At 43.1% G+C, this 26,935-nt stretch overlaps 1 protein-coding gene across 3 annotated transcripts in view; it reads left to right on the plus strand.

Annotated features, from left to right (window-relative positions):
- LOC306930103 (uncharacterized protein) overlaps positions 1 to 26,935 on the plus strand; it is a 137,657-nt gene that overhangs the window by 16,043 nt on the left and 94,679 nt on the right. For all 3 annotated transcript variants that reach the window (XM_079510845.1, XM_079510847.1, XM_079510846.1), the window contains exons 11-34: positions 135 to 217; positions 4,780 to 4,828; positions 6,047 to 6,136; positions 6,459 to 6,554; positions 7,389 to 7,460; positions 11,059 to 11,145; positions 11,383 to 11,532; positions 13,103 to 13,216; positions 15,359 to 15,535; positions 15,886 to 15,971; positions 16,773 to 16,821; positions 17,854 to 17,943; positions 19,245 to 19,340; positions 19,652 to 19,723; positions 20,620 to 20,706; positions 21,000 to 21,146; positions 21,287 to 21,375; positions 21,814 to 21,949; positions 22,530 to 22,655; positions 23,817 to 23,984; positions 24,258 to 24,340; positions 25,057 to 25,105; positions 25,495 to 25,584; positions 26,289 to 26,384. In XM_079510845.1, the coding sequence (XP_079366971.1) occupies positions 135 to 217; positions 4,780 to 4,828; positions 6,047 to 6,136; positions 6,459 to 6,554; positions 7,389 to 7,460; positions 11,059 to 11,145; positions 11,383 to 11,532; positions 13,103 to 13,216; positions 15,359 to 15,535; positions 15,886 to 15,971; positions 16,773 to 16,821; positions 17,854 to 17,943; positions 19,245 to 19,340; positions 19,652 to 19,723; positions 20,620 to 20,706; positions 21,000 to 21,146; positions 21,287 to 21,375; positions 21,814 to 21,949; positions 22,530 to 22,655; positions 23,817 to 23,984; positions 24,258 to 24,340; positions 25,057 to 25,105; positions 25,495 to 25,584; positions 26,289 to 26,384 (2,382 nt within the window). The remainder of the gene's footprint in view (positions 1 to 134; positions 218 to 4,779; positions 4,829 to 6,046; positions 6,137 to 6,458; positions 6,555 to 7,388; positions 7,461 to 11,058; positions 11,146 to 11,382; positions 11,533 to 13,102; positions 13,217 to 15,358; positions 15,536 to 15,885; positions 15,972 to 16,772; positions 16,822 to 17,853; positions 17,944 to 19,244; positions 19,341 to 19,651; positions 19,724 to 20,619; positions 20,707 to 20,999; positions 21,147 to 21,286; positions 21,376 to 21,813; positions 21,950 to 22,529; positions 22,656 to 23,816; positions 23,985 to 24,257; positions 24,341 to 25,056; positions 25,106 to 25,494; positions 25,585 to 26,288; positions 26,385 to 26,935) is intronic.

A 26,935-nucleotide genomic window follows, 5' to 3' on the forward strand; every position in this document is an offset into this window, starting at 1 on the left:
ACCGCATCATCTGATGCTGTGTGTGTGTGTGTGTGTGTGTGTGTGTGTGTGCGTGTGTGTGTGTGTGTGTGTGTGTGTGTGTGTGTGTGTGTGTGTGTGTGTGTGTGTGTGTGCGCGTGCGTGCACATCATCAGGTGGTTGTCCATGAGGTTCCTGGTCAGGAGTTGGAGGTGGAAGTTTATGACAAAGACTCGGATCAGGATGACTTCCTGGGAAAGTACGTCATTCATTCATTCATTCATCCATCCATCCATCCATCCATCCATCCATCCATCCATCCATCCATCCATCCATCCATCCATCCATCCACCCATCCATCCATCCACCGATCCATCCATCCATTCATTCATTCATTCATCCATCCATCCATCCACCCACCCATTCATCCATCCACCCACCCATCCATCCATCCACCCACCCATCCATCCATCCATCCATCAATTCATTCATTCATTCATCCATCCATCCATCCATCCATCCACCCATCCATCCATTAATTCATTCATCCATCCATCCATCCATCCATCCATCCATCCATCCATCCATCCATCCATCCATCCATTCATTCATTCTGTATACTGTACAGTATAAAGATATAAGAGAGGCTATTCTGAATCAATAAAACCCCCAAAACACGTTAAAGATGCCATTAGCAGGCAAAAGATGATGTTTCTTAAACCTCTCGTTTCTGTAAAGAAACCATTTATCATAGGGCGATTTAATAGCCAGATCAATATGGTCGCAAGTTACCACAGTGCTAGGAACAGTGGGGGCGCCATGTTTGTGGTTTGACGTCGTCGAGTGATGGCGCTGATGGCCAATCAGCTGCTGCGATCAGATTTTTGATGGAGACTTTCACGCCCATAGACCATAGACCATAGACCATAGACGTAGACCATAGACCATAGACCATAGACCATAGACCATAGACCATAGACATAGACCATAGACCATAGACCATAGACATAGACCATAGACCATAGACCATAGACATAGACCATAGACCATAGACATAGACCATAGACCATAGACATAGACCATAGACATAGACCATATACATAGACCATAGACCATAGACATAGACCATAGACATAGACCATAGACCATAGACATAGACATAGACCATAGACCATAGACCACAGACATAGACCATAGACCATAGACATAGACCATAGACCATAGACCATAGACCATAGACATAGACCATAGACCATAGACCATAGACATAGACCATAGACATAGACCATAGACATAGACCATAGACCATAGACATAGACCATAGACATAGACCATAGACGTAGACCATAGACCATAGACCATAGACATAGACCATAGACCATAGACCATAGACCATAGACCATAGACCATAGACCATAGACCATAGACATAGACCATAGACGTAGACCATAGACCATAGACCATAGACATAGACCATAGACCATAGACATAGACCATAGACCACAGACATAGACCATAGACCATAGACCATAGACATAGACCATAGACCATAGACCATAGACCATAGACCATAGACCATAGACCACAGACATAGACCATAGACCATAGACCATAGACCATAGACATAGACCATAGACATAGACCATAGACCATAGACATAGACCATAGACATAGACCATAGACATAGACCATAGACCATAGACATAGACCATATACCATAGACCATAGACCATAGACCATAGACATAGACCATAGACATAGACCATAGACATAGACCATAGACGTAGACCATAGACCATAGACCATAGACATAGACCATAGACATAGACCATAGACATAGACCATAGACCATAGACATAGACCATAGACCATAGACCATAGACATAGACCATAGACATAGACCATAGACATAGACATAGACCATAGACCATAGACCATAGACCATAGACATAGACCATAGACCATAGACCATAGACATAGACCATAGACATAGACCATAGACCATAGACCATAGACATAGACCATAGACCATAGACCATAGACATAGACCATAGACATAGACCATAGACATAGACCATAGACATAGACATAGACCATAGACATAGACCATAGACCATAGACCATAGACCATAGACATAGACCATAGACATAGACCATAGACATAGACCATAGACATAGACCATAGACATAGACCATAGACATAGACCATAGACCATAGACCATAGACATAGACCATAGACATAGACCATAGACATAGACCATAGACATAGACCATAGACATAGACCATAGACCATAGACATAGACCATAGACATAGACCATAGACATAGACCATAGACCATAGACCATAGACATAGACCATAGACATAGACCATAGACATAGACCATAGACATAGACATAGACCATAGACCATAGACCATAGACATAGTCCATAGACCATAGTCCATAGACCACAGACATAGACCATAGACCATAGACATAGACCATAGACCATAGACGTAGACCATAGACCATAGACCATAGACCATAGACATAGACCATAGACCATAGACATAGACCATAGACCATAGACATAGACCATAGACGTAGACCATAGACCACAGACATAGACCATAGACCATAGACATAGACCATAGACATAGACATAGACCATAGACATAGACCATAGACATAGACCATAGACATAGACCATAGACATAGACCATAGACATAGACCATAGACGTAGACCATAGACCACAGACATAGACCATAGACCATAGACATAGACCATAGACCATAGACCATAGACATAGACATAGACCATAGACATAGACCATAGACCATAGACATAGACCATAGACCATAGACATAGACCATAGACCATAGACCATAGACCATAGACATAGACCATAGACATAGACCATAGACCATAGACCACAGTCCATAGACATAGACCATAGACATAGACCATAGACATAGACCATAGACATAGACCATAGACCATAGACATAGACCATAGACATAGACCATAGACCATAGACATAGACCATAGACATAGACCATAAACATAGACCATAGACGTAGACCATAGACCACAGACATAGACCATAGACCATAGACATAGACCATAGACCATAGACCATAGACATAGACCATAGACCATAGACCATAGACATAGACCATAGACATAGACCATAGACATAGACCATAGACCATAGACCATAGACCATAGACATAGACCATAGACATAGACCATAGACCATAGACATAGACCATAGACATAGACCATAGACCATAGACATAGACCATAGACCATAGACCATAGACATAGACCATAGACCATAGACATAGACCATAGACCATAGACATAGACCATAGACATAGACCATAGACCATAGACATAGACCATAGACATAGACCATAGACATAGACCATAGACATAGACCATAGACCATAGACCACAGACATAGACCATAGACATAGACCATAGACCATAGACCATAGACATAGACCATAGACCATAGACCATAGACATAGACCATAGACATAGACCATAGACATAGACCATAGACCATAGACCATAGACCATAGACCATAGACCATAGACCATAGACCACAGACATAGACCATAGACATAGACCATAGACCATAGACATAGACATAGACCATAGACATAGACCATAGACCATAGACATAGACCATAGACCATAGACCATATACATAGACCATAGACATAGACCATAGACATAGACCATAGACATAGACCATAGACCATAGACATAGACATAGACCATAGACATAGACCATAGACCATAGACCATAGACCATAGACATAGACCATAGACCATAGACATAGACCATAGACCATAGACCATAGACATAGACCATAGACCATAGACCATAGACCACAGACATAGACCATAGACATAGACCATAGACCATAGACATAGACATAGACCATAGACCATAGACCATAGACCATAGACATAGACATAGACCATAGACCATAGACCATAGACATAGACCATAGACCATAGACCATAGACATAGACCATAGACCATAGACATAGACCATAGACCATAGACCATAGACCATAGACATAGACCATAGACATAGACCATAGACCATAGACATAGACCATAGACATAGACCATAGACATAGACATAGACCATAGACATAGACCATAGACCATAGACATAGACATAGACCATAGACCATAGACCATAGACCATAGACATAGACCATAGACATAGACCATAGACCATAGACCATAGACCATAGACCATAGACCATAGACATAGACCATAGACATAGACCATAGACCATAGACATAGACCATAGACATAGACCATAGACATAGACCATAGACATAGACCATAGACCATAGACCATAGACCATAGACATAGACCATAGACCATAGACCATAGACATAGACCATAGACCATAGACATAGACCATAGACCATAGACCATAGACATAGACCATAGACATAGACCATAGACCACAGACCACAGACCACAGTCCATAGACCATAGACCATAGACCATAGACCACAGACCATAGACCATAGACCATAGACCACCACCAGACCTGAATCACCAGAGCAAGTGGCTAGCGATTCAGGGCTGGAGCCAGGCTATAGTGCAATAGAAGTATATATATATATATATATATATATAGTATATATAAAATACTCGAGTAAAGTACAAATACCTCAAAATTGTACTTAAGTACAGTACTTAAGTAAAAGTAAAGCTGCATTTGAGTGATGTATTATTACTATTCCCTTTCTCTCTTTGTTTCACTCACCTGTATCCATCATGTTCTCCTCCATACAGGACCAAGATGGATCTGGGAATCGTGAGGAAATCAATAGTGGTTGATGATGTGAGTGTCAGCTCATTAGCATATCATTATCATTATTATTACAAAAATAAAACGGGGGCGATATGGTCTCTGTCGGGTGGAAACCTCATATGTACATCATGAATGGACTCAAGTTCAAAAGCATGAAAAGTAGCAGATCTACAAGCTCTAAACGTGTTCCGAGATTGTAGATCTGCTACTTTTGATGCTTTTGCGTGACGCTGTAGTGTGATCAAGTATAGGACGTTCGTTTACGGGGAGGGGAAATAAAATATATAAATACAGTTTAAATATGTAGATAAGAGGTTTCTGCTGCATCAATGATGGAGTTAGAATGCTCCTGGTCTCAACAAAAAGCCTAAGGCCTCACTCAGACCTTTACTGCATTGCTGTATGCTTGTTGGATGAATGTTGTGTAGTGTCATGGCCGCCCCAATGCATTTCCAATGGAAGTCACATGGTTTTTAGTCCACATTTTGGACTACAAGCTGTTGTATGGCTTTCGGCTGTGTTTCGGCTGTGTTTCGACTGCGCCTCTCCCCCTCATACAACACAAATGTTGTGTCAAACCATGTGACTCCCATTGGAAATGCATTGGGGCGGCCATGACACTACACAACATTCATCCAACAAGCATACAGCAATGCAGTAAAGGTCTGAGTGAGGCCTAAAGGATTTCTGCATTGCATTTCTTTTGCTGGGTGTCCCCAGCTAAATGATGGAGAGTTGGTAACCAAACGGACCCTTATTTAGATCTTTAACTCTTGAGAGTCTAAAATGAAACCAAATGAACCATTTGTAAGGGACACTTAATGTCCCGTGAGGGACACATTGCTAAAAGGAAGAAATGTAATATATTGCTCTCTGTCCCAAAGTATGTTTATGCTCTCAAGAGTTAAATTATTGTTAAACATCTGCATTACTTAATAATTGATAAGAAGTCTACACAATTAGAGACTGTAGTAGAATTGTTATTTTGATTAACGTTTGCCTGTTATCTCTCCTGTGGTAGCGTGGAATTGTGGACAAAACCGTATCCAATAATAACAGAATATTCTTTAGTTTTGGGTCTAGATGTCATAAAAAATTGGTGTTCCGTGGATCAAAATGCAAAATAAATATTGGGCTTTGATATGAAAAGTGTTGAAAACCACCGACATAGAGTATCACTATAAAATGATTTATAGGATTGTTTTCCTCAGTGGTGTATATGTATATTTATGTATATTTATATTTCAGTGGTTCACGTTGAAAGACACCAAATCAGGACGAGTCCATCTGAGAATGGAGTGGTTGAAACTTCTGCCTGACACTGATCGCCTGGATGAGGTAATTATATAGATATATCGCGGAAGCAGTAATTTATGTATACAGAATAAGATTGGGTTATTTATTAGCCTCGGAGACCACAGACGTTTCGTTTTCACAAGAAAAAGAAAAGCCTGGGCAAATTTGGTAGCCAAATATGGTGGCCAAACGTCAGTGTTCTCCACTGTTTTCTACCGAGGAGGGCGCTCAAATCGGTGAACCAATAGGATCCAGCGGCCGATCCAGCCGGCACCCGCCCCTCTGTACCAGAAATCCCGCTGGCTGGGCCAGGCTATGTATCGTAGTCTCATATAAGCACTGTGGTCCAATCATCTTGTTTCAGGTCCTTCTGAAGAACTCCAGTGTTTCCAGTAAGTCCGCTGACCCTCCGTCTGCGGCCATCTTGATCGTCTATCTGGACAAAGCTGAGTCACTTCCTGTGAGTCAATTATCCCCCCCTCCTTCCCGCCCGCACGCCCGCCCGCACGCACGCACGCACGCACGCACGCACGCACGCACGCACGCACGCACGCACGCACGCACGCACGCACGCACGTGTGCACGCGCGCACACACACACACACACACACACACTTTAAATACCAGGTCATGACTACACTTTTAAAAGGTTGAGGGGGGGTCGAGGCAGCTGTTGTCTGGTTGACATGCCAGGCAGTCTTTGCCTTGAGCTCTGACCCTGTCCACACGTGTGTGTGTGTGTGTGTGTGTGTGTGTGTGTGTGTGTGTGTGTGTGTGTGTGTGTGTGTGTGTGTGTGTGTGTGTGTGTGTGTGTGTGTGTGTGTGTGTGTGTGTGTGTGTGTGTGTGTGTGTGTGTGTGTGTGTGTGTGTGTGTGTGTGTGTGTGTGTGTGTGTGTGTGTGTGTTGAAATGTCACGCTGACTATCAAGACCATGGCAATTTGGGCCCTATTTCTGCCAGTGCCTTAATTACCACGTATCCCTGAACGTCTTTGCCTTTTTCCTTTGACATGTTTAGAAATGTTACATTCGGAGTATTGATCTAACTCTGAGGGTGCATAAAAGCCTAGTCTTAGTCGATGAAATATCACAATCTTAGTCTTTTAGTCAACAAAATAAACACTGCATTTGTCCAATCTCAGAGTTGAATTACCACCCAGGAGTTTTACTGTGTGTATTCATTCAGTGTATGTGTGTATTCATTCAGTGTGTGTGTGTGTGTGTGTGTGTGTGTGTGTGTGTGTGTGTGTGTGTGTGTGTGTGTGGGTGTGCGTGTGCGTGTGCATGCCCTTTTCAGATGAAGAAGGGAAATAAGGATCCTAATCCCATGGTGCAGTTGTCTGTTCAGGACATCACTAAAGAGAGCAAGGTACGATATAATAATAATAACAGGAAATAAGGTATACAGGAAATAAGGTACGACAAGGTACGCCAAGCAGATGAAAAGCCCCGCCTTTCATTTCAACCCAAAACCGGGAGGTGAAATGTTCCATTACTACATCACGCTAATAAGTCTGATCTCTCTTTAGAAGCGTTAATATTCTAAACGAGATGCTTGATGAAGTCACAAATTAGGACAGAACATCGCCGTTCTGATGGATTCAGAGAGAATAAGGAAGATTGTTGGCCCGTATTGTTGGCCCCTAAACAAGGAAGTGAATTTCTATATAACCTTTTACTGGTAGACACCCCCTCCAAGTACAATGAACTCAACCTCTTCCTGTGCAAGACTTGGTCTCATCCAATTTAAAGTACTTCACAGGATACATTATAGCAAAGCCAGACTATCGAGAATATACCCAGATCTCTCTGACACCTGCGATAGATGCTCTCAGGCACCAGCAGATTTGACTCATATGTTTTGGTCATGCCCAAGCCTGGTGGACTACTGGAGACATTTATTTATTGTTATCTCTGAAATTCTAGGACTTAATGTGGATCCTTCACCTTGCATTCAGGGCCGCGGGAAGGTATTTACAGTAGGAGGTGCTGAACGTTTAGGAGGGGGTGCGCACATGTAAGCGTGCGCCGCAAAATGCGCGTGCACACACCTCGTGCACGCACATTTGTGCATTTTCACACGGAAAAGTGGCTTTTACTTTCCTATATATACTACTAGAATTTCGCGGGCCTTCGGCCCGCTCATCCCAGAGTTGCGTTGCCCCGCGTTGCGATACAGAAGTCCACAGATACAGAAGTCCACAGTGACACGTGTTTTATGCAGCTGTTTTGTGTTGCAGCGCGTGCACGCGCGCGCGTGTAGTGTTGTTGTTCTTATCCATAACAATAAATGGATCAAATATGCTCTATATTAGTTATGTATAGATTTAAAGCAGTGGCTGTCAAAGGTGTGTTCCAGGGACCCTCATGGTTCCTTGAGGGGGTTCCAAATGGACCCATTATAGGTCTGTAACTCTGAGAGTGTAGAAATGGAACCAAGTGGACCCTACAGGTCTGTAACTCTGAGAGTGTACAAATGGAACCAAATGGACTGTTTTATAACGTTTAACTGTGATACTGTACAAATGGAATCAAATGGGACTGTTATGGGTCCATTTGGTTTTACTCTCAGAGTTATGGGGGTCCTTGAAATTAAAAAGGTTGAGAACCTGTATGCAATGGCTTATGTCTTGTAAAAAGAGAGAGCAGCCTATTCTCCAAAGCATCATATCTTATGCTTTGCTAGGTTGTACAAATTAATATAGGGTCAATATAATGTGCAGGACTCACGTGTGTGCTCTCTGTCTCTGTCGCTCTCTTCTCTCTCCTCCGTCTCGGTGGTGTGTGGGGGGGGGGGGGGGGGATTAGTTGCGCTGCCTGCGACAGTGCTATACTTCTCCAGCAGCGGTGCAGAACCGAGAGAGTGACACATTCGTGTGGATGTAAACTGCGCAAGTTGTAGCTTGAAAGTTCGGATTGTGTAGTCGCACCGGTGGTACAAAGTGAATGTTACAACTCGCACGGTGATGTTGTAAGGCGCAAATGCGAGTACCTAGTCGCACTGTCGAGCCCTGTGTAGTGTAGTGGCATTTGCGCTGCATCGCGAGGCGAGCCAAATTCCCCCCCGCGCACGCACGCACGCACACAGACACACACACACACACTGTACGTAGCTGTGTGTTGTTGCAGCGCGCGCGTGTGCGTGTAGTGTTGTTGTTGTTGTTGTACCACGCCAGGTTTGCACAGTGCGCTCAGTGCGATATTTCCGAACGTGGGCGTTGTGTGTGTGTGTGGGTGGGTGTGTGTGTGTGTGGCTGGCTGTGTTTTGTTGCGTGGGGATCGCCATGTGAGGGGGCTAGCCAATAAGGGCCCTGTGTTGCATGTGGAGAATGGTGTAGGTTAGTGTGTGTGGTGTAGCCGAACGGGGTGTTGAGAACATGAGGGGGATGTAGCACAGCAATCGGTGACCCCTACATTAAGCTGTGTTGCTCCCAAGATGCAGTGCAAATGCGTGTTGTAGCAACCGTAGCCAATGGGAAAACAGGATGCAGTGTTGCCAGGTCCGCGAATTGTAAGCGAGTTGTAAGTAGCGTGTTGAATGGCATTTTTTCTGGGCTAGTTTTCATAGACCTGGCAACAAATTAGGCGGGGGTGTCGGTGCTTGTGGCGTGTTTGTGTTTGTTATTGATATTGATGTTGTTTGTGAGTGTGGACGGGAGGCGGCTGTGGTGGCAGTGCAATGACAGTTTTTACGCGGGTGTTGTTGATTGTGGGCGTGCGGCGCGACATGAGGAGATAGCCGTGGATCGACGCGGAGGGTAAGGCTGTGTCGTGTTAGTGTGTTGTTGCAGTGTGTGTTGCAGCGTGTTGCAGCGTGTCAGTGACGTAGTAGCTGGTGCCTTTTGTTCCTGTGCGTGCTTTTGGGGACATGTTTTCAATTGTAATATAGGATAATAATAACCATCTGCCTCCCGTGCCGCAGTGAACTAACGCTACGCTTGATTTTTGTCACGGACATACAAAATAAATGGTCAATAATTTTACCAGAAACCCAAATAGCTAGCCCTAAATGTATACGAATGGCCTCATAATGTGCCATAGTGACTTTGCCTGTGTGCTTCACATTTTAAAGGGGGCTAATTCAAGAAGAACAGAAGGGCCCAACAGTCTCATTGTGGGCATGACATCTATTTAGCCCTTGCCTTTTTCATCTTATTATAGACCACTAATTCAAATGTGTAGGCTATAATTATGAAAGAAATCTAACAATAATAAAAACATTATTTATGATTAACATACTGATGATTGCATCTGACTTGATAAGGCAAAATGGTTGAAATTCTTCCATGTACACAAATACATATGGCTGTGCATGGGGGGAGGAGGTGCTCCAGCCCCTCCAGCACCCCTACTTCCCTCAGCCATGCTTGCATTGCTATTTTCGGTGTCCCTGAAGAGGGAACCAGACTGAACAATAGACAAAACAATATAGTCTCATTTGCTTCTTTAATCGCTCGCCGCCGTATTCTACTGCTATAGAAAAACCATCTACCTCCTCAAACACATCCTGGTTACGGGACCTAATGTCATTTCTGAAACTAGAAAAGATTAAATTTGCTGTCCGCGGCTCTGTTGAAAACTTTTATAAACATTGGCAGCCTCTCATCTCTCACTTTGATTCACTTCAAGCTATCTCATTGGATTAGATAAGTGTATAATTCACCCGAGGGTGCAGTCTTTGTTCTATCATTGTCACAATTCATATGCCATCTGAGGCTGAGTCAACATGCTGTCTTTCCCTTGTCTCTCTCTCTTTCCCTCTTTTTTCTCTTTAATCTTTAATGAATGAATGAATGAATGAATAAGTGAAGATAAATTAAATTAACATTTCACCTCATTGACAGATCTCCATTTTATCACAGTATTTTAACCATTTATAATTATTTATAACTATTTATAAAGTCTGTATACTTATGTATAACTATTTATAACTACCCATTTATAACTCTGTTTTCACTCTACCAAAGACGTGTTGGACCACGGTGGATCCAGCCTGGGAGGAGGCCTTCACTTTCTTCATCCAAGACCCTCGCAAGCAGGACATAGATATACAGGTACTAGATTAGCAATACATAGATATACAGGTACTAGATTAGCAATACATAGATATACAGGTACTAGATTAGCAATACATAGATATACAGGTAATAGGTAAAACTAGACTAACACCAAAACATTTCAGGTCACTGAAATATGACTAAAACTAAATGAGATGTTATTCAAAAGACTAAAGACTAAAACTAACTGCTGTCAGAATCACCAAGTGTTTTGTTGTTGGAACCTTGCACCAGGTGAAGGACTCGGACCGCATCCAGACCCTGGGCAGTCTGACCATCCCCATGTCTCGCCTGCTGAGCAGCCCAGCGCTGACCCTGGACCAGTGGTTCCAGCTGGACCAGGCTGGCCCGGCCAGCCGCATCTACATCAAAACAGTTCTCAGGGTGAGAAGAGACTCCATTGATGTTTAAACCATGCAGGGTTTTCAGACCAAGGACCCCTTAGCTGAGAGAGAGATGAAGCAGGGACCCCTTAGCTGAGAGAGAGATGAAGCAGCAGGGACCCCCTTAGCTGAGAGAGAGATGAAGCAGCAGGGACCCCCTTAGCTGAGAGACAGATGAAGCAGGGACCCCCTTAGCTGAGAGAGAGATGAAGCAGGGACCCCCTTAGCTGAGAGAGATGAAGCAGGGACCCCCTTAGCTGAGAGAGAGATGAAGCAGGGACTCCCTTAGCTGAGAGAGAGATGAAGCAGCAGGGACCCCTTAGCTGAGAGAGAGATGAAGCAGGGACCCCTTAGCTGAGAGAGAGATGAAACAGGGACCCCCTTAGCTGAGAGAGAGATGAAGCAGCAGGGACCCCCTTAGCTGAGAGAGAGATGAAGCAGCAGGGACCCCTTAGCTGAGAGAGAGATGAAGCAGCAGGGACCCCTTAGCTGAGAGAGAGATGAAGCAGGGACCCCTTAGCTGAGAGAGAGATGAAGCAGGGACCCCCTTAGCTGAGAGAGAGAGATGAAGCAGGGACCCCCTTAGCTGAGAGAGAGAGATGAAGCAGGGACCCCCTTAGCTGAGAGAGAGAGATGAAGCAGGGACCCCCTTAGCTGAGAGAGAGAGATGAAGCAGGGACCCCCTTAGCTGAGAGAGAGAGATGAAGCAGGGACCCCTTAGCTGAGAGAGAGATGAAGCAGGGACCCCTTAGCTGAGAGAGAGATGAAGCAGGGACCCCCTTAGCTGAGAGAGAGAGATGAAGCAGGGACCCCCTTAGCTGAGAGAGAGAGATGAAGCAGGGACCCCCTTAGCTGAGAGAGAGAGATGAAGCAGGGACCCCCTTAGCTGAGAGAGAGAGATGAAGCAGGGACCCCTTAGCTGAGAGAGAGATGAAGCAGGGACCCCCTTAGCTGAGAGAGAGATGAAGCAGCAGGGACTCGTTAGCTGAGAGAGAGATGAAGCAGGGACCCCCTTAGCTGAGAGAGAGAGAGAGATGAAGCAGGGAACCCTTAGCTGAGAGAGAGAGAGAGAGAGAGAGAGAGAGAGAGAGAGAGATGAAGCAGGGTGAGAGTGAGAGAGTCGGTAGCGCTGTCGCCTCACAGCTAGAAGGTCCTGGGTTCCATTCAGTCAGTAGCAAAAAAACATGCAGTAATCCTGGTCTCTAAACTGCCTCCCCCTGGCCAGCCTGATGGAGAGGAAAGGAACTGGTTGGAATAATGTGTTCCTTCCACGGGGAAACTCCCCCTGTCAGGTGATAAGAAGAGGCCCACTCATTCCTCATGCATTGAAGGAAGTATGAGCTCAGTTCAGGGCTCTCCCCAGGTAGGCAGAGGGAGAGTAGTGCCCCAGGATTACACCTTATGCAATTGGCACCGGGTGAAAAAATGGGTTACACAAATCATGTCATGAAATATTTTAAAGAGAACTTTTTAAAAGAACGGCACATTCTGATATTATAGCTTTATCGTTCTCAGTTAGGTCGGTGCTTTAATACACTTGACTTGTCTTTCTGTCTTCATTTCCATGTTAGGTTTTGTGGCTGGATGAGGAAAAGATGTCGGCCGTTGTTTCCAGTAAACTAGAAGCTGGATTGACCAAACAGCTTCCCCAGAACACTCACCCTCACCCCAGCTTCAGCACAGAGGTATGTATGACCAAACAGACACCCCAGCTTCAGCACAGAGGTATGTATGACCAAACAGACACCCCAGCTTCAGCACAGAGGTATGTATGACCAAACAGACACCTCAGCTTCAGCACAGAGGTATGTATGACCAAACAGACACCTCAGCTTCAGCACAGAGGTATGTATGACCAAACAGACACCTCAGCTTCAGCACAGAGGTATGTATGACCAAACAGACACCCCAGCTTCAGCACAGAGGTGTGTATGACCAAACAGACACCTCAGCTTCAGCACAGAGGTGTGTATGACCAAACAGACACCTCAGCTTCAGCACAGAGGTATGTATGACCAAACAGACACCCCAGCTTCAGCACAGAGGTATGTATGACCAAACAGACACCCCAGCTTCAGCACAGAGGTGTGTATGACCAAACAGACACCTCAGCTTCAGCACAGAGGTGTGTATGACCAAACAGATACCTCAGGTTCAGCACAGAGGTGTGTATGACCAAACAGACACCTCAGCTTCAGCACAGAGGTGTGTATGACCAAACAGACACCCCAGCTTCAGCACAGAGGTATGTATGACCAAACAGACACCTCAGCTTCAGCACAGAGGAATGTATGACCAAACAGACACCTCAGCTTCAGCACAGAGGTATGTATGTATGACCAAACAGACACCACAGCTTCAGCACAGAGGTGTGTATGACCAAACAGACACCCCAGCTTCAGCACAGAGGTATGTATGACCAAACAGACACCTCAGCTTCAGCACAGAGGTATGTATGACCAAACAGACACCTCAGCTTCAGCACAGAGGAATGTATGACCAAACAGACACCTCAGCTTCAGCACAGAGGTATGTATGTATGACCAAACAGACACCACAGCTTCAGCACAGAGGTATGTATGACCAAACAGACACCCCAGCTTCAGCACAGAGGTACAGTATGACCAAACAGACACCTCAGGTTCAGCACAGAGGTGTGTATGACCAAACAGACACCTCAGCTTCAGCACAGAGGTACAGTATGTATGACCAAACAGACACCTCAGCTTCAGCACAGAGGTATGTATGACCAAACAGACTCGCCACAGAGGTATGGATGGTGGAGAGCAGTGCCACGTTTTATAAAGCCTTTACTGCTAAAGCTATTCCACATCCATGGATTAAAACTAGGGCTGTCAAACGATTACTTAATCACAGCTTAAAAAATAATTAATCATGATTAATCACCATTTGAGTTATGTCCAAAATGTGCCCTTTTCTTGTTGGAACCGAAAGATAAGTGACTGTTTCACAAGTCACATATTGGAACACAATTCCATGAGATTTTATTCTACTTTAGTCCATGCTCATAGCCTATATATACTTCTTTTTTTTCAATAATATTTTTTATTGATTTTTCCATTTTATGACAAAGACAAGACAGGAAAAAACAAACAAACAAAAACAAAACAAACAAAAAACAAAACAAAACAGACAGCTCAGCTCAGACACGTTGTGGAACAAAGGACACAGTTATAAACATACCCATTACCTACATCGAACCAAAAAATAAAATACAAAAATAATATACAAATATGGACACATTCAGTTTGGTGCTTGAAAGTCTAGATGGGTTAACAACTCAAGAGAAAATTTAAGAAAATAAAAGATATATGCATATATTCCATACATAATAACATACATAACTTTATCCATCAAGGTCAGTGGTATCTCTTCTGTCCAGGAACCCTATGGTCAAGGTGGTAGCTAACTGAGGGCCAACAAGTCCCATATTTTATAGAAGGTATCTGTTGTGGAGCGTAGCAGGCAGGTCAGGAATTCCAATGGCATGCACTGCATGATTTTTTGTGCCAATCTTTTTTTGTTGGTGGTTTCTCATTAATCCAAGACAACAGAATATTTTTCCTAGCAGCATAAATTAAGAGATTAAACAGACGTGTATGGAACTTGTTAACTATCTTGTCATCAGGCAGCCCCAGAATCAAACACATAGGGTCAGGTTCAAACTCCATATTAAAGATCTCATTCAACTGCTGCACGATACCCAACCAGTATCGTATCTTATGACATGACACAGTGAATATAATTTCACTCTTCAGTTTTACCTATATATACTTCTTAATCACGTTGTCTTTATGCCTCACCAGGGCCTGCTCCGAATCCATCTGCTGGCGGGTCAGAACCTGGTCCCTAAGGACAACATGTTGGGGGGGATGGTGAAGGGGAAAAGTGACCCCTACGTCAACATCAACATCGGGGGGGAGACCTTCACCAGTCATGTGATCAAGTCCAACCTCAACCCCGTGTGGAATGAGATGTACGAGGTACGTCAAAGTGGGGCTCCGGCAGTGTTGTCCCTGAACGCATTCAATGAACAATCGCTCATGAATTTGTTCATATTTTGGGCGAACGTGAACTGAACGTAATGTATTTCTGCTTGATGAACGTTATTGTGAACGTGTTCATTCTTGGAGTGTGTGAACGTCGCTCTCTAACAATATAACTTTGTTCAAGAGTGAGCCCGATTTCTATAGAGCCTTTCAGGCGAAACCCCAACTAAAACACACCCTAAACAGGCCTTAATATATAGCAGAAGAAAATCTGGCCCGGTCTTGCTAAAGCATAATAAGCCCAAATTCGACACCAAATTAATGTAATTTTGTCTGTGGTCCAGGTGGTTCTGACAGACCTTCCCGGTCAGGATCTTCATCTGGAGCTTCTGGACAAAGACATGGACATGAAGGACGACTTCATGGGACGGTAGGGAGAGACATGGAGAGACATGGAGATGGAGATGGTAGCAACAACCTACAATCATCTCCTTGGAGACATGGAGATGGTAGAGATGGTAGCAACAACCTACAATCATCTCCTTAGAGACATGGAGCTCCATCTCCATGTCTCTAAGGAGATGATTGTAGGTTGTCTCCAGCAATAATCTCCTTGGAGAAAATTAATTTAATTTGTTTTAGTCATAAATAGTCTTATTTTTTAATATATTTCTACTTAGTTTCAGTCACATTTTAGTCATCTGAAATGTTTTAGTCTAGTTTAAGTTTTGACTAATCATATGATTTTAGTCTACTAAATCTACAGTTGATTTAGACTAAAGTTTATTTTGGCAGGCCATGGTGGCGTTATAATTAGGGATGTCCGATATTATTGGCCTCCCGATATTATTGGCCTCCCGATATTATTGGCCTCCCGATATTATCGTCCGATATTTGCATAGAAATGTAATATCGGAAAATATCATTATCATTTTAATTATTTTAATTTCTCCCGAATTTATGATAATGTTTTTTTTTATTTGGAAAACCTTACATTTATGAATGCATCCAGCGGGGCATCACAATAAAATTAGGCATAATGTTGTAATTCCACTGCTGCATATATCGGTATCGGTGGATTGATATCGGTATCGGAAATTAGGAGTAATATTTGTGATATTACAAAGTCAATATCGGGCATATGCCTAATTTATGCTGCAAGCTCACAACGCGTAAAAATTCTACGTTCCATGCATTCATTTCTAATTCAATGTCAACATGTCTCCAACAGGTTGAAGATCAGCTTGAAGGACATCATCTCCTCTCAGTACACTGACCAGGTGACAACAAGTTACTATTTATTTACACTGTAGGCACACAGTGTAGTGTCTCAGTAAACTATAGGATCATAGAATGCAGAGAGACAGTGTAGTGACTCAGTAAACTATCATAGACTGCAGAGAGACAGTGTAGTGTCTCAGTAAACTATAGGATCATAGAATGCAGAGAGACAGTGTAGTGACTCAGTAAACTATCATAGACTGCAGAGAGACAGTGTAGTGTCTCAGTAAACTATAGGATCATAGAATGCAGAGAGACAGTGTAGTCAATACACTGTTTCTCTGCAGTCTATGACCCTATAGTTTACTGAGACAGTCTCCGTAAACTATAGGATCATAGAATGCAGAGAGACAGTGTAGTGTCTCAGTAAACTATAGTCTATAGGATCATAGAATGCAGAGAGACAGTGTAGTGTCTCAGTAAACTATAGTCTATAGGATCATAGAATGCAGAGAGACAGTGTAGTGTCTCAGTAAACTATAGGATCATAGAATGCAGAGCAACAGTGTAGTGTCTCAGTATAATAACTATATTTGTCATATTTATCATACTGTATGATCATATTTATCATACATATTTATCATATCATTCATGTGATTTGATCATATTTATGATACTGTATGCATGGATCAAGTTTCCAGTGATATGACCATATTTATCATACTGTACTCATCATGTTTCCAGTAATATGATCATATTTATCATACTGTACTCATCATGTTTCCAGTAATATGATCATATTTATCATACTGTACTCATCATGTTTCCAGTGATATGATCATATTTATCATACTGTACTCATCATGTTTCCAGTGATATGATCATATTTATCATACTGTACTCATCATGTTTCCTGTGATATGATCATATTTATCATACTGTACTCATCATGTTTCCAGTGATATGATCATATTTATCATACTGTACTCATCATGTTTCCAGTGATTTGATCATATTTATCATACTGTACTCATCATCTTTCCTGTGATATGATCATATTTATTATCATACTGTACTCATCATCTTTCCAGTGGTACAACGTGTGTGATGTGAAGTCCGGTCGGGTTCACCTGGTTCTGGAATGGGTTCCTAAGTCGACGGAGGCCGAGGGTCTGGACCAGGTCTGTATCTTATCATGTACAGTATACAGTACTGGTGTCTCTGTGGGTTTATTGTCTCCACCAGGCCGAAGGCATGGGGAGAGAGTATGTTTTGCACTCCGTCCGTCCGTCCGTGTGTCCGTCCGTCTGTGATCAGCTAATCTCCGGCACCGTTAACCTGGTCGAAGCCAAATTTTGCACACACACTCCCTGGATGCCAACGATGAACCTCTGCCCCAAAATTTCCAGAACGGCCTGTTATAGCGCCACCAGGAGGCCGCTTTGTGCAAAACAAGTTTTTGGACAGTACACCTACAGATTTTATCCAAACATCACGCAAATTGGTACACAGTCTCTCTAGAGCCATTCAACGAAACGGGTCTTTCAGATTTCTCAGACTCCATCCTGATTGGCTAAGATTGGCTTCCAAAGCAAGCAGGAGTGCTCAGTTTCAAACAAAATGCTGCAAATCATGAACACATCGTGTGATTTCCGTGAAATTGTGCACGCACATTCCCACTAGGCCGAGGAAGAAATGCCACATGAACATTTTCAACTCAGCCTCATGGTGGCGCTATAACTGGCAGAAAAGTGTTTTACCTCTAACTGCACAGATCTGTGGATAACCTTTGCCTAGAATTTTTCACATCTGCTCTTTATAGCACCACCAGGAGGCCGACATATGTAAAACACATTTTCTAGTACTCCTTCAGATTTTATCAAAATTTCACGCAAATCGGTACACATGCTCTCCATAGTCATGTGATCAAGACGGGTTTGTTTGATTTCTCATAATCCACCCTCATTGGCTACGATTGGCTTCTAAACTTTTCAGGAGTAGCCCGCTTTGTACCCGTTTTGTACAAATCGCCACAACTACTCAACGCAGCGTCCGATTGTGGTGAAACTGTGCATGCATATTCCCACTAGGCTTTGGAAGAAATGCCACTTGACAGTTTTCAAATCAGCCTCATGGTGGCGCTACAACAGGCCAAGCCACGTCACACACACGCACGCATGTACGCACACGCACACATACGTTTATATTGCTCCTAAACATTTTGCCAAACATCACACTCACACTCCTATCCTCCTGGTGGAGGCACTTTTTCTAGTTGTATAGCTGATGTATTTGTGGGTTCATCATGCACTAATGTAATATCTGGTGTCGGTGTGGGTTAGGGTTAAGGTTGGTTGTCTTATATCTGTAATGTATAATGTAATATCTGGTCTGGTGTCTCTGTGGGTTAGGGTTAAGGTCACTTGTCTTATATCTGTAATGTATAATGTAATATCTGGTCTGGTGTCTCTTTGGGTTGCAGGTTCTCCGCTTCCTCTCCAGACAGTCCTACCACAACAAGACGGTTCCCTCGGCTGGCCTGCTGTTTGTTTATGTGGAGCGAGCAGACGGCCTTCCTGTATGTTATCTATATAACTATATTATATAGGGTACTATATCTACCTATCTATCTATCTATCTATCTATCTATCTATCTATCTGTCTGTCTGTCTGTCTGTCTGTCTGTCTGTCTGTCTGTCTGTCTGGACAGACAGACAAGCTCGAAACACTGTGTTAAGCATCACTTTTGAGCTTGTAGGTCTGCTTTTGAATTTGAATCCTGAAAAGTAACAGTTTTGGACATATTCTTCTTCTTCTTCTTCTTCTTCTTCTTCTTCTTCTTCTTCTTCTTCTTCTTCTTCTTCTAATTCTTCTAATTTCTGTCCACAGCTGAAAAAAAGTGGAAAGGAGCCAAAAGTTGGAGCAGAGATTATTCTGCACAAAACGTCTCACAAAACTACAGTAAGACTCTCTTGATGGATGTACTGTAGTGCTGTACTGTACATTCAGGCCCCTTTTCCACCAACACAACATTGGTTCTAGAACTGGTTCCATTTTCTATCAACAGAACTTTGGTTCTAGAACTGGTTCCGTTCTAGATTCTTGGAATCTTGTTGCTTTCACGGAACCGGTGGCCATTCTTTTGGTTCCAGTTCTGAACCAACTTTTATGGTTCTGAAGCATTTAATTTTCAGTGGAAACACTCTGAACTGGTTTAAAATTAGGTGGGGAAAAATAACCTGTTCAACCCCAGTGGATAAGGGGCCTCAGACTTTTGGGGTGCGTTCGGATATACAGTAGCGCACTGATCGAACTGTGCAATACAAACGAATGTGTGAGTTTGCTCCCGGTGTGCATACTGTATCTGAACACACCCTTGATGTACTGTATGCTCAGAGCTCTGTTGTTTTTTTGTTTTTTTGGGACCTTCACATAATTCTAGGATCTGCAACGTACAGTATTGGACCAGTTGTTGCAACAATAATGCTGCTGATTGACTTTGCATATTATATTATTTCCTGTCCCAAAGACACCGTAGTCTCGTTCCAGCTGTTGTTTTGCATTTGTTTTCTCCCCACTTCCGTTTCATCTTCACAGTCGCGCAAATTCCTCCTAATATTAATCAAACTCATCCAAGCATAGCTTGCTGTGTAGCAGAAATGGAAATAAAAAAATAAAATGTAAAGATATTTTAAGTGTACGGAAATGGCAGCTTCCTTACTCGGATTTCGGGAGGGGTAGTTCCAGATTCTATATAGCATTTGGAGATTGTGGAATAGCTGTCTGGCTACGCGAACTGTTCATTAATATTCATTAGTATCCATTAATGTTCATGAACTCCTGCATCATCTCTGAAGGTGTGCGATCGAACCACATCACCTCAGTGGAACGAGGCTTTCTACTTCCTGGTTCGTGACCCCAGAGAAGACATGTTGATCATAAAGGTGAGAACCATTTCTTTAGATTGTACTAATGAAGGATAGGAAAAGTATGACAGTGTCTTTGTGGCCAATGGGAGATTATCCCACGTCGTGCAACCCTGTGCCCTGATTGGTTGTGTGTGTTGTCCTATCAGCTGTCTCACATCTGGAGTCTGGTTCTGTGTTATCTTATATCTGGACCCCGATTGGTTGTGTGTGTGTGTGTGTGTGTGTGTGTGTGTGTGTGTGTGTGTGTGTGTGTGTGTGTGTGTGTGTGTGTGTGTGTGTGTGTGTGTGTGTGTGTTTTGTCCTATCAGCTGTCTCACAGCTGGACTCTTCCCATTGGCTCAGTGGTGGTGCCACTCAGAGAGCTGCTGTCAGAACCACAGCTGGTCCTGGATCAGTGGTTAAACCTGGACGGAGCCTCGCCGGACAGCCAGATCCTTCTGAGAGCTGAACTCAAGGTCTGTCTGCCTGCCTGCCTGTCTGTCTTGAGAGCTGAGGCGCAAGAACCTTTGTATTGTTACAACTACAAATGAGCAAAAACTGAATTTCAGCCACTTCTTCATACATGGCTGTTAAGTCGTTAATGTTTTACCTACAGATGCTGATCCCGACCAAGTGTCCCGTTGTCACCGTTAAATCCAATCCTCCGCCCACCGCTCCTGAACCACAGACCGACCTGAAGCAGAGGTAAACCCCAAGCACCGTTAAACAGACACAGAGGTAAACCATCTGCTGCACCGCAGACACAGAGGTAAACCCCAAGCACCGTTAAACAGACACAGAGGTAAACCCTCTGCTGCGTCGCAGACACAGAGGTAAACCCTCTGCTGCGTCGCAGACACAGAGGTAAATCCTCCTCTGCGTCGCAGACACAGAGGTAAACCCTCTGCTGCGTCGCAGACACAGAGGTAAACCCTCCTCTGCGTCGCAGACACAGAGGTAAACCCTCCGCTGCGTCGCAGACACAGGTAAACCCTCTGTTAAACACCTCACCAGAAAAAAAAGGGAATGGCAGAAAAAGAATCATGCATGCAGTGAATGCATTCAGTGAACTTACTAAGGATTATGTTCTTGACGTTTATTCTTTCATTCATATATATTTTTTAATTTTCCATTTGTTCACAGGTCAAGTTCGGTGGACACTCCCGCTGTGGAGGCCATTATGGAACCTGAGGTTCCATTTGTTCACAGGTCAAGTTCGGTGGACACTCCCGCTGTGGAGGCCATTATGGAACCTGAGGTTGGGGAGCTGCAGGCTGAGGTTTGTAATCGTTTTAGATTTCTCATTACAGTTTAGTATTAGTTTGTTTTTACTCTTTTTCCCCCTAATTCAGTTAGTTGTAATTAGTTTTTAGAGCGGGTTTGCTAGTTTTTATTTTTGTGACGCTTAGTTTTAGTTTAGTTTTTATTCGTTTTAGTGTTAAGCCCAAACCACACCAGTTGCAACTCCTTGGGACAACCACCAATGCAACTCATTGAGTTGCAAGAGTTGCATTGGTGTGGTTGACCTTAAATCGGTTTTGTCCCAAGGAGCTGCAACTGGTGTGGTTTGGGCTTTAGTTTTCGTTTTTTGCATACTTTGGGTTAGTTGTCGGGTGCAGGATTCAAAAAGGTCAGAGTAAGTAGGCTTATTGTGTAATAAAAACTCAACAAAAGATACCATTTAAAAAATATATCCATTCAGTTACTGTTTAGATAGTTTTGTAAACACACAATACAGTTTGTTAGTTATCGTAGCTTGTAGATCTGATATTTTCTAACAGCTAACGTATAAAATGTTTTAAAGTGGTTAAAAGCCAAGGTGACACAGATGCATTCTTAATGGGATAACCTTGTTGCAGGTTGAGGAGGTGCTTGTTAAGGAGCTGCAGGAATCAGCCACGCTTCAGAAGGATGTGAAAGAAGGAGAGCAGGCTGAGCCGCTCCAGCCTCCACACACCTCCCCAGACGTCTCCTTTGGCTCTGAGGTCAGACCTTCATCCGTTAAATACTCAGCATGTCAATCCTCCTGACACAGTGCTTTTCAACCCATTTCATATGAAGGTCCGTTATTTATTGGACATTTGAGCCACGGAACACCGTTTGATGAGGTTTAGCCTCTCACACCCAAAACCATAGCATAATATTGTTATGGTTGGATACAATTCCATGCTGTATTGATGTGGCACCATTAGGAGAGATAGCAGGCAAACGATCAAAATTTCAACAATTCTTCTACATTCTCTAATTGTGTAGACTTCTTGTAAATTAAGTAATGCAGATTGCAGATGTTTAACAATTATCTCTTGAGAGAGTCAAAATTAAACCAAATGGAACCGTTCATTTTACGCTCTCAAGAGTTAAAGTTCTAATAAGGGTCCATTCGGTTACCAACATGGAACTCCCTCAAGGACCACCTCTGGTCCGCGGACCACTGGTTGAGAACCACTGCCCTGATAAGTTGTTTTAGACTCGTATCTTATACGTTCTGTCCCGTATGTTGTTGACGCTGCTTTGGCTTCACTGTGGTCCCTCCCTGGTTATACAGATTGGTTTTGTACGGCCGTAACAGCCTGTAAATATGATTAGAGAGACCCTACGGTTGTGCTGTTTGTGAAACAAGCTTGTAAATATCTGGAAACCCCTTATTTCTATTGTAAATAATACAAGAGAGACCCGGCTGTGCCGTTTGTAAATAAGCTAAGAGTGTGCTGTTTGTGGAACAACTTGAACAAGCTTCTAAATTTTCTTTCCTGCCTTAGAGTGTCACTGGAAGACGGGTTTCTGAACTGTGAACAGCCCTCCTATGCGACACAGACAAAATAAGATTTAGAAATAAATTGTGGTATTTTATCATGAACATTAGTGAGGACCAATTATATGAAGATAGGTTGAAAAGTGGTGAAGACGTCTTACATCATCATTTAGTGCTCTGAATTTAAATGTCCATAGACTTGGTCGGCATATGACGTAAACTTCCAAAGCCATGTATTACCTCGTACTTAGGTTCAGTACTTGAGTAAATGTAGTTACTTTACACCACTGCCTCAAAAACGTTGAAAAATTTAGATTTCTTGGAGTTGGTTTCTGCCCAACAGTGTGACGATATGATGTTGTTTTGGCTCTGATCTGATCCTGATCCGTCCCAGGGCTTCCTGAGGCTCCACCTTCTGGAGGCTCAGAAGCTGGTTGCCAAGGACAACAGGATGGGAGGCGCGAAGAGTGACCCCTACGTCAAGGTCAATGTCGGGGGCACGACCTTCACCAGTCATGTGATCAAGGAGAACCTCAACCCCGTTTGGAACGAGATGCACGAGGTGAGTGTAGTTTCGGTTTCATGTCAGGAAAAGGCCTTGTTTTGTATTTTTTTTATTTTTTATTAGTTGTAATTTTTTATTGTAATGTTTTTATTTAGTTTTTATTAGTACGATGTGAGTTTAGCTTCGGTGAGGTTATTTTGGTCATTGTGTCCTCCTCAGGTGGTGCTCAGGCCTCAGCTAGGTCTGGTGGTCATTGTGTTTAGTGTTGTGGTCATTGTGGTCGTTATGGTCATTAGGTCATTGTGGTCGTTATGGTCATTATCTCCTCAGGTGGTGCTCAGGCCTCAGCTCGGTCTGGTGGTCAAGGTGGAGCTGTACGATCAAGACATGGGCAGTGATGACTTCCTGGGCAGGTGAGAACAATTGTTTCCATTGTGGTCCTGTGTATACATAATTACGGATTGCATTCTTATAGCGCTTTTCCAAGTGCTTTACAATGGTCCATTCATTCACACATTGGGAGGTGAAGCGGCGAACAGTCGACACCAGCGTCCTCACGTCCCACAATCACACAGCAATTAATGGTGGCAAGCTAGCACGGACCGACTCATTGGAGGCAGTGTGGCGTTCAGTGTCTTGCCCAAGGACACTTCGACATGTGGACAGGAGGAGACAGGATTCCGAACCGCTGACCCACGAATCATTGGACCACCTGCTCTACCTCCTGAGTCACAGCCGCCCCATTCAATTCATCAAGACATTTAAAGACATGCAATACTATACAAGAGATTGTCAATACTATAGAAAGTATCTACAGGTAGACAGTGAAGGTTCATTTATTTTGGAAAGCTGTTAGATGTTGGGTGGGTATAAGCACCCGTGCATTCCGTATTCTTCAATTAAAAAAAACAGTTTCTTCGCAATGTGCTTTCAACTACGTGCCACTATCAGTTGGGAGGTGTATTGCACTCTGATACATTATAATTTATAACCTTTTGAGAAAATGGCCACCCTTTATGATGCCTGGTGGTTCCAAATTCTGGTGGCAGAATAGTAGAATTAATGTATTGTTCTAAAGTTTAATGTGTTCTCTACTGTTCTAAAGGTATTGTTCTCTATTGTTCTGCAGGGTAAACATCAGTTTGGCAGACATCATCCAGTCTCAGTACACTGACCAGGTGAGCTTTTTAACTTTTAATTATTGTGCATATCATTTCTGTCAGGTGTTCAAAGAACTGTTCAGGATTCGAATTGAGTGATGTGAAGTCGCAGGCGTATGCAAATTCTAAAATATGTAATTTAGAATAGCATGTTATGTAGACAGATTATGCCAGGCCATTATTGATCTGGCCATTCTATAGCATTCTATAGTGTATACTTATAGTTTCACTGTACAGATATTCTACTATTCTACTGTTAGACAGATGTTAGGTTCTTAGTTTAATTATGACCCTAGATGACTATTTATTTGTATTTGATGTGTTGTTTTTGCTTGCTGTATGTCGCTCTGGATTAAGAGCGTCTGATAAATGGATAAATTGTATATGGTGTGTTGGTTTTGTTCCAGTGGTTCCCTCTGAGTGATGTGAAGTCTGGTCAGATACACCTGGTTTTGGAGTGGGTTCCTACCGTGTCCACTACGGACAACCTGGACCAGGTCAGTACAGCCAGCGTTGGACAAGTTACTTTAAAAAGTAACTAGGTATATACTTATATTGTCACTGCTCTCAAAAGTAACGAATTACTTTACTAGTTACCAAAATATGTTACTATTTTTACTTTAAAAATCACACCCGTGTGAACTGAGTGGTGTAAGGTCTTATATAGTCTGATCAGCTGTGGTCTGACGTAATGTCTGACGTAATGAAATCACACCCGTGTTAACTGAGTGACCATAGCATCCGTGCAAATTTTTTGTGCACAGACAGAAAGACAGACAGACAGACAGACAGACTAACAAAGCCAGTCGTAGGAGTGGTTTACACCACTCAAAAATAATCATAACAATAGAACTCAAAATAAAGGTTTTTGTGTTGTTCTGTGGCACAGTATGAGAAAAGTATAACGACAATTGTCATTATGAAATGCACACAAAGGATATACAGTACACAGTTTACATTGTACCACAATGTGACAATTGTGATGTAATTGTCATGCCATTGTGTAATGGTGCGTTCACACGGGCAGATGAAACGATGCAAAGACGCAGTTGATTTGGAGCAGCTACATGCATATATTGCTTGTTTTCATCGTCATGTCTCTGGCTTCCATTGACAATGAATGGTAGATTGTCCTTGTGATGTCATTGTGTTACAGAGCGATGTGTCATAGTGATGTCATAGTGATGTCATTGTGTTTCAGGTTCTTCAGCTCCAGACGGTCCATTCCTTCCAGAACAAGGCTGTTCCCACCGCGGCTCTGCTCCAAGTGTTCCTGGAGAGAGCTCACTGTTTACCTGTAAGTAATATGCACCTGGAGAGAGCTCACTGTTTACCTGTAAGTAATATGCACCTGGAGAGAGCTCACTGTTTACCTGTAAGTAATGTGCACCTGGAGAGAGTTCACTGTTTACCTGTAAGTAATATGCACCTGGAGAGAGCTCACTGTTTACCTGTAAGTAATATGCACCTGGAGAGAGCTCACTGTTTACCTGTAAGTAATATGCACCTGGAGAGAGTTCACTGTTTACCTGTAAGTAATATGCACCTGGAGAGAGCTCACTGTTTACCTGTAAGTAATATGCACCTGGAGAGAGATCACTGTTTACCTGTAAGTAATATGCACCTGGAGAGAGCTCACTGTTTACCTGTAAGTAATATGCACCTGGAGAGAGCTCACTGTTTACCTGTAAGTAATATGCACCTGGAGAGAGCTCACTGTTTACCTGTAAGTAATATGCACCTGGAGAGAGCTCACTGTTTACCTGTAAGTAATATGCACCTGGAGAGAGCTCACTGTTTACCTGTAAGTAATATGCACCTGGAGAGAGCTCACTGTTTACCTGTAAG

This window comes from Electrona antarctica, assembly GCF_951216825.1.
Source record: "Electrona antarctica genome assembly, chromosome: 9".
Classification (NCBI taxonomy): Eukaryota; Metazoa; Chordata; class Actinopteri; order Myctophiformes; family Myctophidae; genus Electrona; species Electrona antarctica.